Source organism: Carcharhinus amblyrhynchos, chromosome 5 (assembly GCF_965287045.1).
Source record: "Carcharhinus amblyrhynchos chromosome 5, sCarAmb.v2.hapA, whole genome shotgun sequence".
Classification (NCBI taxonomy): Eukaryota; Metazoa; Chordata; class Chondrichthyes; order Carcharhiniformes; family Carcharhinidae; genus Carcharhinus; species Carcharhinus amblyrhynchos.
The window spans coordinates 91,808,745-91,822,592 of record NC_137328.1 but is presented as its reverse complement, the minus strand read 5'-3'; the positions used below and the strand labels follow the sequence as shown (position 1 = coordinate 91,822,592).

At 41.8% G+C, this 13,848-nt stretch overlaps 1 protein-coding gene across 3 annotated transcripts in view; it reads right to left on the bottom strand.

Moving 5' to 3' along the window:
* hapln1b (hyaluronan and proteoglycan link protein 1b) overlaps positions 1 to 13,848 on the bottom strand; it is a 108,565-nt gene that overhangs the window by 53,611 nt on the left and 41,106 nt on the right. For 2 of the 3 annotated variants that reach the window (XM_080189176.1, XM_080189175.1), the window contains exon 2: positions 1,562 to 1,703. In XM_080189176.1, coding sequence (XP_080045302.1) covers positions 1,562 to 1,667 — 106 coding nt within the window. In that variant the 5' untranslated portion in view covers positions 1,668 to 1,703. Of the gene's footprint in view, positions 1 to 1,561; positions 1,704 to 2,234; positions 2,298 to 13,848 lie in introns of those variants that run through there. The other variant, XM_080189177.1, reaches the window with a different exon arrangement.

Sequence of the window (13,848 nt, the reverse complement as noted above, 5' to 3'; positions counted from 1 at the left end):
GGAGGGGGGGTTTCCCTGTATCTGTGCTGAGGGGTTCCCTATATGTGTGGGGGGGGGCGGCGGTGGAAATCCTTACTTAATCTTTAGTTCTGTTAGATCAGGGCACCATTTTTCCTTTGGAAGGCCAACATTGCTGGCCAGCGTGATGATGTGGGACCTGTCTCTAGCAATTCTTTTCTCCAAGTGTTGGAAAATATGGTGGGAATAACTGGCAGTGCAGTCAACAAGCTACACACTGCTTTTCTTGCTTGAGCCAACACTTCAAAACGAAAGGAAAGTTTTGCCCGTTAAATGAGTTGGGTGATCTCCTTATTTAACAAAGGTGCAGATGCAGTAGAAGCAGTTCAGGGAAAGTTCACCCGAATAATACCTGGGATGGGGGGGTGTTATCTTAAAAGGAAAGATTGGACAGCTGGGCCTGTACCTATTGGAGTTTAGATGATTGAGGCGATCTGACTGAGTCGTAAGATCTTGAGGGGACTTGACAGGCTGGATGCTGAAAGGATGTTTCCTGTTATAGGAGAGATTAGAAAGAGAGGTTGCAGTTTAAAAATAAGGCATCTCCCATTTAAGACAGGGATGAGAAGAAATTTCTTCTCTCAGAGGGTCATGCATCTTTGGAATGCTCTTCCCAGAGATCGGTGGAGGAAGAATCATTGAGTATTTTTAAGGCAGAGATAGAGCGATTCTTGATCAACAAGGGAGTCAAAGGCGTTCAGTGATAGAAGGACGTGGAGTTGAGGCCACAATCAGATCAGCTATGATCTTATTGAATGGCGGAAGATGGTCAAGGCGCCGGACGGCTTACTCCTGCTCCAAATTCCCTACATAATCTGCCAACATTCACCCCTCAATGAATAACACTAGAAACCTGGTTAGTTAGCCGTTCATCTCATTTTTAATTTCCGTTTTTGTGCAAACTAGTTGCCACTTCTGCCTACTTGACAACATATTGTTCCAAAGTAATTCATTCTATGCAAAATACTTTAGGATGCGATCAAGTGGTAAATAAATATGTTTTTTTATTTATACAGGAGGATTGATATAACCTCAGATATTGGGAAACCTGCACATCCTTTGACACTGAAGTGTGAAATTTCAAGGCCATGGTTTCCATTGCTTATGAGACAGTCACAGAAAGAACAGCTGGTAAGAGAGATCAGCAACTGCCAGAAACTGAGAGACTGCTGTGGAGAAGGAAGGTGCTATATTAATTTGACAGAATATGCCAGTGAAGAATGAGATGGGAGAGCTCTGCTGTTACCTGCTGGTTGCTTATGAAATAGATAGAAGTGGAATAATTATTGGGCATATGTGAGAATAATTGAAAAGAGTAATAATCAACTGTTTTAACAACTTATACGCAATTGTATTTAATATACACTTTAGTGTGCATTAAGTGACAACATATATTGAATTAATGAAATTTATGTTTAATCTTTTAAACAGGATGTGCTAATTCTAATGGAATTTTCCATGAATTCAATAATAGCTGAAGTGGACTATCATGATAGACACACTACTTAGCAAAGATAGAAATACATTGCTTAGATCATCTTACCTGCAATGTAGATCGTCCTGAAGTATTTGGGATCTGTCGAGTTCTCACCAAAATCTAAATCAGCCCAGCAAACGGACACCAGAGCAAGTAACAGCAGAGGAGTCATCGCGGCTGCAGAAAATTCACTTCACTGTGGGAAAAACTAAAGGAATTTGGGTAATTGAATAAATGAGCAGAGATTTCAGCAGCTGCAAACTGTCTTGAGCTCACTGCAGTCAAAAACACAGAGTGATAATTATGTTAATCCTCAGTGGAATTTAAAGAACAGATACAAATATTAAGATTGGAATGTGTACTCTTATTACATTAAAATCCAATTCTTGTAACGTCAGCAACATTGACCCATGGATTACTTAGCACAAAACCCTCAAGTACAGCCTTAAAAACAGTTTCTACCCTATTGAAGACATTCAAGCTGAAGAGAGAAATAAGAACTGTCCTATTTCTAGTGGGATAGTGATACAATATTTGCAGTTTAATTTTGTACATACTGTTTTAATTTTGGTACAAAACAGCTAGAGTTAGAAGAATGAATACGATAAATAAAGTATCGGGAAACAACTCAACACTGCATTCAGGCATGTGCTCAGAACTGCAGAGAACACTTTGCAGTATTTTAGGTTTATCCTTCAAACAGAACTGGAACAAGAATATAGCAAACAGATCAACTCACCGTCTCAAACATAGGCATCACTTGAAGTAGCAATACAGAAGAGAAGGTAGAAACTAGGTTAGAGTGGACAGTGCTATCACTGCAGTCACATAGATTGATTTTTCATTCATTTTGAACGTAGAATGCTGACGCACAGACTCAGTGTGCCAGGTAGTGTGTCCGCAGTCAGCAAAGCTGCATGCAGCAGAATGGCACAACCAAGCTGAGAACGGTCATAAGAGTTGAGCTAACTGCCATAAGGAATAGATAATGACACAGAAAAATAGATTCTGGATGCTGCATTGCAACTAATTAGACTGCATAAAGCGTGGAAAATTCTAAATGCAAGCATATTTATAGCTGTTCTTAAATATCAGTTCTGGGCTATTTTCTTGTCCCTATTATTTTGCACCATGCAATAATGTGTAATAACTTGCAAACATCCCAAAATGTGCTACAGTCCATATGGAGGCTGAAATTCCCCATTAAAGGTATCACTAAAACCATTGATCCTTTCCTGCATTCACATTCATGGGTACCATAGCACAGTGATATTCTTCCTGGATTAATAAAGAATCCAGGAGTCTTTACTCAATTAAAGTAGTAATTTAATCTACTGGATTAATGCTTTGCAGACAATAATTCACATCCCGCTGCCTAGGGCCATTTAAATTCAATTAAATAATACATTGGGAATAAAATGCAACTTCCATTAATAATGATCATGAACCTACTGGATTGTTGTAAAACCCCATCTGATTCATTTAATGTTCTTCAGTGAAGGAAATCTGCCATCCTCATCCAGCCTGGCTCGTATGTGACTCCAAGCCCAAACATGTTTTAATTGCCCCTGAAATGGTCAAGCAAGCCACTCAGTTGTATCAAACTGCCACTAAGAGAAAGCACTCGTGGGGTTGGCTTACTGCCGTCTTCTGAAGGGAAAGGATGGTCAGTAAGTGCTAGCTTTGCCAGTGGTGCTCACATGCCAAGACAACTTTTTAAAAAATCGTAAGGACAAAGTGCACTAGTAAGAGATTTCCCCTTATCGCCAAGGGAGTTTGTATTGGCGCGCACAGGGAAGCAGATAAGTAATGGTGTATAACTTGAATTTTAAGAATACATTTTATTTTCTTTGATAGAATTGTAGGGGATGAATGTCCTGACACCAGAAAAGCATATGCTGGTGAACTGGAGAGTTATTTATATGGATGTCAATCTGTGGCCTGCTTCGGTCTGGTAGGAAAGGGGAGATCTGCTCCACTCAGCCCAATGTCAAAATGGAAGTCGACTGCTAATGACACCATCAGGATCCAATCAGCATACCTAAAGGAGGACCTTGATAACTTTGGCCTGGATTTTGCCGAGTCAGGTTGACTTGGGAGCCCTTTAAAAATGGTAAGTGGGTTCCAGCTCCAGGATTCCCAAACCTATTCCCATGCTATAGAAGCAGGAGTAGGCCCTTTTGCCATTTGACCTGCTCCATCATTCAATAAGATGATGGCTGATCTGGTTTTGATCTCAGTTCCAATTTTCTGTCTGCCCCCGACAATAATCCTTGACTCTCTTTCCAAACAAAAACCTGTTGAACTCTACCTTAAATGAATTCTAAGAGCCAACCTCTAGTACTTTCTGAGGAAGAGAATTCTACACACCAACAATCTTTTGGGAAAAAATTCTCCTCATCTCTGTCTTAAAAGGGATACCTCTTATTTTTAACTATGTGCCCTAGTTTTAGTCTCCCCACAAGGGGAAACATCCTCCAGGTATTAAGTCCTCTTAAGGTCTTATATGTGTCAATAAGATCACCTCTCATTCTTCTGAACTCCAATGGGCACCAGCCCAACTTGTTCAAACAAAGACAATTCCTTCATCTCAGGAATGAGTCAAATGAACCTATTTCTAAAGCAATCATACATATATTTTGAAATAAGGAAACTAAAACTGCTCACAGTATAACCAGATGTGGGCTCATCAATACTCTGTATAGCTGTAGTAAAACTTTGCTATTTTGATATTCCATTCCTCTTGCAATGAACACCAATATTCCATTTCCTCTCCTAACCACTTACTGTACTTTCTTACTGGCTTTACGTGTTTATATACCAAGTTACCCAGATCCCACAAAATTCTGCAATCATTCTCACTTTAATTGGTGTACTGATTTTCTATTCCTCTTGCCAAAGTGAACAAGTTCACATTTACCCATTTTTCCTCCAACTGCCAAATTTTCTGCCCACTGACTTAACCAGTCTAAATCCCTTTGCAGACTCTCTACTTCGTCTTGACAACTTATGTCCTGACCTAAACTTTATAGCACTGACAGAAAGCTATCCAGACTTGAAATGTTGGCTGGAATTCTCTGATCTTGTTTGCCCCACTTCTGCTGTCAGAAAGAATGGAGAATTTGGTGCTCAGCCAAAACTGCATTCACTGCAGTGGAACTGGAGAATTCCAAGCATGGGAGAAGTCAGGAAATTCTGGCCATTTGGCGCTCTATTCTCTCTCCACAGATGCTGGCCGACTTGCTGAGATTTTCCAGCACTTTCTGTTTTTGTTACCTTTCTATCAACCTCGGTGTCACTGGCAAATTTAGCTATGATACACCCACTACCTTCATCCAAGTCAATGATATAAATTGCAAATAGTTGAAAACGCAGCACTAATCCCTATGGTATTTCATTCGTTATAGTTTCCTAATCCAAAAGAGACCTTTTTGTTCCTACACTCTGATTCCTGTTAGTCAACCAATTCTTTATCCATGCTAATATGTTACCCCCTATACCATGTGCTCTTATCTTGTGTAGTAACATTTGACATGTTAACTTAACAAATATCTTTTGGAAATTCAAGTACACCACATCTACCAGTTCCCCTTTATCAACATTGAACCATCACATTTTCAAGAGACTCCAACAGATTAGTTAAACATAGGCTGGAATTTGCCAACCTTGCGCACAGCTGTTTCCGCTGAGCGCCAAATTCTCCATTCTCACTGGTAGTGATAGAGGGGAGTATGACATTGAAGGTTTCAGCAACCATTTCTTTCTCATTAATGCATGTTGACTCTGCCTGATCAAATCTAAATTTGTAATAACCTACTATAACCTCATTAGCAATTGATTCTAGCACTTTGGCTATGACAGATGTTAAACTGACTGGCCTCTATTTTACTACTTTCTGTCCCCCTCCTTTCTTGCGTAAAGGCAATTATGTTTCCTATTTTGCAATCTGCTGAAACCTTTCCAGAATCTAAGGAATTTGGGAAGATTGCAACAAATGCATCCACAACTTTGCCACCAGTTTTTTTAAGATTCAAGGATGCAGGCCGATCCTGGGTATTTGTCAGCCTTTTGGCCGAATACTTTACGTTGCACTCTTTGCCTGGTGATAGTGATTGTATTAAGTTCATTCCTCGTTACCATCACTTGATTTTCAAGTATCTTTGGGAAGTTTTTTAAATCCTTTAGCAAGGAAACAAATGAAATATACCTGTTCAATGTCTCCACCATGTCTTTATTTTCCATGATCAATTCCTGACTCATTCTTGAGAGGACCAATGCTAATTTCAGTCACTCTGTTCAAATACTTGTAGGAGTTGTTACTATTTGTTTTTTCATATTAATGGCTAGCTTTCTCTCATACTCTGACTTCTGTCTCTTAATTATCTTTTTAACCGTTCTTGGGTAGGCCCAATCCTTTGACCTTCCATTATTCTTTGCAGATATGTACATTAATACTATTCTTAACTTTCTTTGGAGAAATTTAACTAAACTTTGGTGTTTAGAAAGATGAGGGGGGATCTTATAGAGACGTATAAGATAATGAAGGGGATGGATAGGGTAGAGGTAGAGAGATTCTTTCCGCTCAGAAAGGATAGCAGGACTAGTGGGCACAGCCTCAAGATAAGTGGGGGGGCAATTTAGATCAGGGTTGAGGAGGAACTTCTTCACTCAAAGGGTGGTGAATCTCTGGAATTCTCTGCCTGTTGAAGTGCTGGAGGCTACCTCGCTAAATATATTTAAGTCATGGGTGAATAGGTTTTTGATGGACAGGGGAATTAAGGATTATGGGGAGAAAGCGGGAAAGTGGAACTGATCCACTTCAGATCAGCCATGATCTTATTGAATGGCGGGGCAGGCTCGAGGGGCTAGATGGCCTACTCCTGCTCCTGTTTCTTATGTTCTTATGTACTCATTTAACTATGGTTGGTGCATACTTTTAAAAACATGGAAACATAGGAAACAGAAGCATTCGAGCCTTTGAGTCTGTTACACCATTCATTATGAGGAGGCTTCTCATCAGATAAATATCCTGATCCCCCCTTCTCCCCGTATCTTTTGATCCCTTTAGTCTCAAGAGCTATAGATAGAGCTATAGCAAAGATCCACTACCTCACTAGTCACTGATGGCCAATCAGAAAAAAAAACCTACTTTTGCCAATTCTTTGCTTCCTATCCATTAATCAGTTTTCTATCCATCACAATACACTGTCTGTAATCCATTAGCTTTAACTTGACATTGTAGTCTGCAATGTGAGACATTGTCAAAAGCCTTCTGAAAGTCTAATTAAGCCCCATCCACCAGTTCTTCTTGGTCAACTCTACTAGTTACCTCCTCAAAGAATTCTAATTAATTTGTTGAGTATGATTTCTCCTTTGTAAGTCCATGCTGACTTTGTCTGATTATATCACTGATTCCCAAATGAAGTGCTATAAAATCCTTGATAATGGATTCAAGCAACTTTCCAAGTATCAATGTTAGGCTCACTGATCTACAGTTTCCTGTTTTCTCTCTACCTCCCTTTTTGAATAGTGAGCTTACATTAGCTGCTCTCCAATCTGTAGGAACCAGTCTAGAGTCCAAAGAATTTTGAAAATGACCATCAATGGATCTACTGTTTCTTGGGTCATTTCCTAAATACTCTGGGATGCAAATAATCAGCCCCTGGAGATAATTCCACCTTCAATTTCCCCCAAACCATTTCTCTACTAAACTGATTTTCTTAACCTCTTCACTAAATCTTGTTTCTCTCAAAACTTGTCAAAGAGCCTTTCTTTTTCACTGGGATAAATCTTTTCTGAAAGTTATTAAATATCTCCTTATAAGTCTGCCACTGCATCTCTACTGTGCTTTCTTTTAACCTAGTTTCCCAGTTCACTTGAAGCCAATTCTGCCTTCCTACTCTAAAAGTTACCTTTATTTAGGCGTTCTATCTAATGAGAATGCCTTTAAAGGATGGCAAAAGTCCACACTGCACACTCCCAACCTGGCTGCTTCCATTGTGGAGATACATACGACCTGCCACTCCACATTCAGGGAGTTGGGCCAAGTTTTTAAAGAGAAATGGTTCACAGCTCCTTAGAAAAGCTGTGAGCCCTAACTCATCAGGTGACCTTTTAAAAGGTAAGTTCAGAGTCCCTCCCATGTCAAACAATGCCCTTTCATTCATCCCTTATGGCCCCTCATGCTCTCAGTGCCAAGCTCTGCCCTTCCACCCTCCCCCTATCACCCCTCATACTTCCAATGCCAAGTTATGACACTTGCATGCCCATTGACCCACCTTACACTGTATAGTGCCATTGGACCTACAGAGACAGTAGGATTTGTAAAAAAATGCTTTAAAAAAGTAATTCCTTCATAACAATCTACTAAGTTAAAATGGTCATTTCACTTAGAACATCAAGAAGTGTCAAGCATCTAGAGCCTGTAAAATATCAATAACAAAAATCTTCTAACCACTTAATCTAGTGTAAATAAACATTGTGAAACTGATGGCAGACATCAGAGAACCAGGAATTTCAATCGAACGTAGAACATAGAACAGTACAGCATAGTACAAGCCCATCAGCCCTCAATGTTGTGCTGAGCTATGTCCAATCCCAAGATCAAGCTATCCCCTTCCTATAATTCAGGAGTGCTCCATGTGCCTATCCAATAACCGCTTGAAAGTTCTTAAAGTGTCTGACTCCACAATCACAGAGGCAGTCTATTCCACAGCCCAACCGCTCTCTGAGTGAAGAATCTACCTTGGACATCCCTCCTATATCTCCCACCATGAACCTTATAGTTATACTCCCTAGTAACAGGTACATCCACCCAAGGAAATAGTCTCTGTACGTCCACTCTATCAATCCCCCTCATCAACTTATAAACCTCTATTAAGTCACCTCTCATCCTCCTCCACTCTAAAGAGAAAAGACCCAGCTCTCTCAACCTTTCCTCATAAGACCTACCCTCCAAACCAGGCAGCATCCTGGTAAATCTCCTCTGCACTCTCTCTAATGCTTCCACATCCTTCTTATAGTGAGGTGACCAGAACTGAACACAATATTCCAAATGTGGTCTCACCAAGGTCTGGTATAGTTGCAGCATAACCCCATGGCTCTTAAACTCAAACCCCCTGTTAATAAACGCTAACACAATATAAGCCTTCTTCACGGCTCTATCCATTTGAGTGGCAACCTTCAGAGATCTGTGGATATGAACCCCAAGATCTCTCTGTTCCTCCAAATTCCTTAGAACGCTGCCATAGACCCAAGTTTGTCCTACCAAAATGAATCCCTTACACTTATGGTTAAAAAGGACAGTAGGAAGAGAGGTAATAAGCCGTGGATAACGAAGGAGGTGAAGGAAAGTGTTAAATTAAAAGCGGAGGAATTTAGAGTAGCTAAGAGCAGTGGGCGAGAAGAGGATTGGGAAAGGTTTAAATGTCAACAAAGATTGACAAAGAAGTTGATAAAGGAGGGTAGAAGAAGCTATGAAGCTGGGCTAGCGCTTAATATAAAAAAGGATAGCAAGAGTTTTTATAAATATATAAAAAGGAAGAGGCTGGCTAGGGTGAACGTTGGTCCTTTAGAGGATGAGAAAGGGGACCTAGTGGTAGGGGATGGGGATATGGCTAAGGTCTTGAATAACTTTTTTGTTTCTGTCTTCACGGAGGAGGACGTGAATAATTTGCCGGGTGTTAGCGATGGAAAGGTGGTAGGACTGGAGGGTCTTAATGACATTACTGTTACTAGAGAGGTGGTGCGCGACAGACTGGAGGGGCTGATTGTGGACAAGTCCCCAGGACCGGATGGAATGCATCCGAGGGTTCTGAAAGAAATGGCGGAGGTGATAGTGGATGCCTTGGTGGTTATTTTCCAGACGTCGCTGGATTCCGGGGAAGTGCCGGAGGATTGGAAAACGGCTAATGTTACGCCGTTGTTTAAGAAGGGTGCCAGGCAAAAGGCGGGGAATTACAGGCCGGTTAGTTTAACGTCTGTGGTAGGTAAAATGTTAGAATCCGTCATTAAGGAGGAAATTGCGAGGCATCTTGAAGGGAATTGCTTGATAGGGCAGACGCAACACGGTTTCATTAAAGGGAAGTCGTGTCTGACAAATTTACTGGAGTTCTATGAGGATGTGTCTAGGGCGGTGGATAGAGGAGAGCCGGTGGATGTGGTCTTTCTGGATTTTCAGAAGGCGTTTGATAAGGTACCTCACAAGAGGTTACTGCAGAAGGTCAGAGGACATGGAGTTGGGGGTAGGGTGTTAGCGTGGATAGAGGATTGGTTGTCAAATAGGAGGCAGAGAGTGGGGGTCAATGGGTGCTATTCGGATTGGCGGTTGGTGACTAGTGGGGTGCCCCAGGGGTCGGTGCTGGGGCCTCAGCTATTTACCATTTATATAGATGATCTGGAGGAGGGAACCGAGTGTAGGGTGTCGAAATTTGCTGATGACACCAAGACTGGGGGAAAGGCAAATTGTGCGGAGGGTGTGGAGAGTCTGCAGAAGGATCTAGATAGGCTGGGCGAATGGGCCAGGAAATGGCAAATGGAATTTAATGTTGGCAAGTGTGAGGTGGTCCACTTTGGTAGGAAGAATGGTAGGAAGGACTATTACTTACGGGGCGAAAAACTGCAGCAGGCGACGGTGCAGAGGGACCTCGGGGTCCTTGTGCATGAGTCGCAAAAACCCAGCCTGCAGGTGCAGCAGGTGGTCAGGAAGGCGAATGGGATGCTGGCCTTCATAGCGAGGGGGATTGAATATAAAAGTAGGGAGGTCTTGCTGCAGCTGTATAGGGCATTGGTGAGGCCGCAGCTGGAGTACTGTGTGCAGTTTTGGGCGCCGCACCTGCGCAAGGATATTTTGGCCTTGGAGGGAGTGCAGAGGAGGTTTACTAGGCTGATACCGGAGTTGAGGGGGTTGAGCTATGAGGAGAGGCTGAATAAACTGGGCTTGTACTCGTTAGAGTTTAGAAGAATGAGGGGAGATCTCATTGAGACGTATAAGATGATGAATGGGATGGATAGGATAGAGGTGGAAAGACTCTTCCCGCTCAAAAAAGACAGTAGGACTAGGGGGCACAGCCTCAAGATAAAGGGGGGGCGGTTTAGAACGGAGTTGAGGAGGAACTTCTTCACTCAAAGGGTGGTGAATCTCTGGAATTCTCTGCCCGTTGAAGTGGTGGAGGCTGCCTCGCTAAATATTTTTAAGAAGCGGGTTGATGGGTTTTTGATAAGAGAGGGGATTAAGGGTTATGGGGAGAGGGCGGGAAAGTGGAACTGAGCCACGACAGATCAGCCATGATCTTATTGAATGGCGGGGCAGGCTCGAAGGGTCAGATGGCCTACTCCTGCTCCTATTTCTTATATTTCTTATGTTCTTATCAGGGTTAAACTCCATCTGCCCAGCTTTGCATCCTGTCAATGTCTCTTTGCAGCCTGCAAGAGCCCTCCACCTCATCCACTACTCCACCAATCTTGGTGTCATCAGCAAATTTACTAACCCACTCCTCAGCCCCCTCTTCCAAGTCACTGATAAATAACACCAAAAGCAGAGGACCCAGCACTGACCAAGATGTTTCTCTTGGGCATAGCTGCATCAACAAGAGTAAAGGCCGTCTGGACTTGCAGGCAAAGTCCATTATTGCCTGCTAAGTGATATGATATTTTTTAATATATCAGAAAACTATGCATTAATTATTTTTTTAAAAAGCTTTTTTTATACATCCTATCACTATACGCTTAACTAGCTCTACTATTTCTACTAGCTCTTATATGGTAGATATGGCTGCTTGGCACTGGGAGCATGAGAGGTCACAGTGAGGTGGGTGGAAGGGCATAACTTTGCAAAGGGGAATGAGAGGATACTGGGGATGGGTGGGATACATGAGGTGGCAAAGATGGGGCATGGGGAGTGCGTGGAGGTTGAGGGCGGATGTGAGGGTGGAGGGCAAGACAGCCATTCTGTTTTCATTTTAATTGGGACAAATTACACTAAGGCAGCCTTTTAGACAGTACGTCTGCCACCAGGAGCTTCTGTGGCTGCCTCCAAAATTTTTCCTGCATCAGTTTCCCAACTCCAGCACGCACTCAACCCGTGGCAATAAAGATCCTGCCTTTGTGGAAATTTCTCCCAAGATGGGCAGGCTGAGCTGGGAATTTTCCCAACTTCCACTATCCACCTCGAAGATGTAAAAATCAAGCCTATCGGTACAAGTTCTTGGTTCCTGTAAACTAAAATTGCACCCAGTGGGAGCACGGCAGGCTATCAGTGGGTGAGCCCACTGCTCTATCTTAAAATACTAACCTTCTCCCAACCCAGTTTTTGCCAAGCAAAGGGAAGAAGGAAGTCTCACAAGTTACCCCAAATGCATTAGGCACATAAAAATAGGAAGCTGAGAGCTGCAGCAAATAACAGTATATTTTATCGAGATCAGTCAATTCTCAATGGGTAGTACATGAAAAGGCATGGGAGAATTTGGCAAGATAATGTTAATCGGGTAAATTGGATGGAAATGGTTTCTGCCTGAATTCCCTGCCAGAAATATGGGCAGAATTGATAATGCAAATTTTAGTGCAAATCTGATTTAATCTGACATGATTAAGGTTTAGTTTGCTTTTTATTTATAAATTACTATGGATTTGTACTGTCGCTTAGAAATAATCGTTAAAGTTATTCATGCCTAAGATGCTTTAGAATTTAATGTATCAAGGTACATTTAACCCAAGAGTGCTGTATATCTGTTGAAACTGTAGGTTATTTGATTTGTAACTGTTGTCATTTTTCTGATGCCACACCATGAAATGAGATAGCCAAGATAGTCTTGAGATTGGGCAATGTGTTCCAGGTGACTAGAAACGTACTTCTTCTGAAACAGATTGGCAACCTGGAGATTTGTGGGAACTACCTGATTTCTGGGGATCTTGATCATTCTCATTTGTCATGCTATAATGAAATATTAAGAACAGCGTGTGTGACCAGAGAGTTAGAAAGATCTTGAGCTTTTTTTTCATAATTTCTGGACAGTTAGGCCAATTGTAGAATCACATCTAATGTCAGACAGTATTATTTTGAGTTTTGCAAGTGTGATTCATCCCCACGAGGTCCATCCGTAAAAAAAAAAGATTGATTTCACTGTAGGGCTTATTGATAAGGAGTTCCCCTGGTAACAGGCAAAGGCCTGCCCTTCTGGAATTTATTACCTGAACCTTTTATAAGACAGGCCCGTGATAGGGCCTGCTGTACTGAAGTCCCAAGCTGTGACTTGTGTGTGCATACCATGATTGTGGCTTTATTTTATGTTCTGTAATAAATGATGTTTCCTTCCAGTTGGGCTTCCTGAGTTATTACATCAAGCATGACTGGTTGAGCATGGTCAGTGTTCTTTCTGTTGGTAACAGCTGTGGTGACATCCTGCTCAACATAATCCTCCTGTCATTGGGACTTAGAAACGTAAGAAGTAGGAGCAGGAGTAGGCCATTTGGTCCTTCGAGTCTGCTGTATTGTTCAATATGATCATGGCTGATTCTCTACCTCAAAGCCATACACCCAAGCTCTTCCCTTTCCCCTTGACACCTTTAGAATCTAGAGATCTATTTCCTTTTTAAATGAATTTAGTGATTCAACCTCTACAGCCTAGGAGAAAATTCTATAGATTTATCACTTTCTGAATGAAGAAATTTTGCCTTATCTACATCCTAAATGGCTTACCCCTTATCCTGAGACTGTGATCCATTGTTTTAACTTTCTCTGCCAAGGGAACATTATCCCCATATCCAGTCTATCTAACCCTGTCAATTTTATACATTTCAATTAGATTTCCCCTTACTCTTCTAAACTCAAGTGAATACAGGCCCAGTTGACCTAATCTCTCCTCATACAACAATTCTACCATTCCAGAAATCAGTCTGGTGAACCTTTGCGGCACTCCCTCTGTGGCAAGTTTCTCAGAAAAGGAGTCCAAAATTGCTCACAATAGTGCAGATACAATGAAGGCTAACGTACTATTTGCCTTTCTTAGGCCTATTTAACTGGCATCACACCAGCACTGAAATTCATATACCACATCACCCATTTGTGTGATGGACAGAAGATCTTTCTGGCTTGAGGCAGCATTCTTTTAGTGCAAACTATCATTTGTGTTGTTGCTGCATTGTGGCAGCATGAAACTAGCTTCACCTGCTGTGATAGTGGAGTCGGACACTTTAGGAACTTTCAAGTGGTTATTGGATAGGCACATCGAGCACACCAGAATGATAGGGAGTGGGATAGCTTGATCTTGGTTTCGGACAAAGGTCGGCCACACAACATCAAGGGCCGAAAGGCCTGTACTGTGCTGTACTATGTTTTATGTTGTTTAAATTTTTGA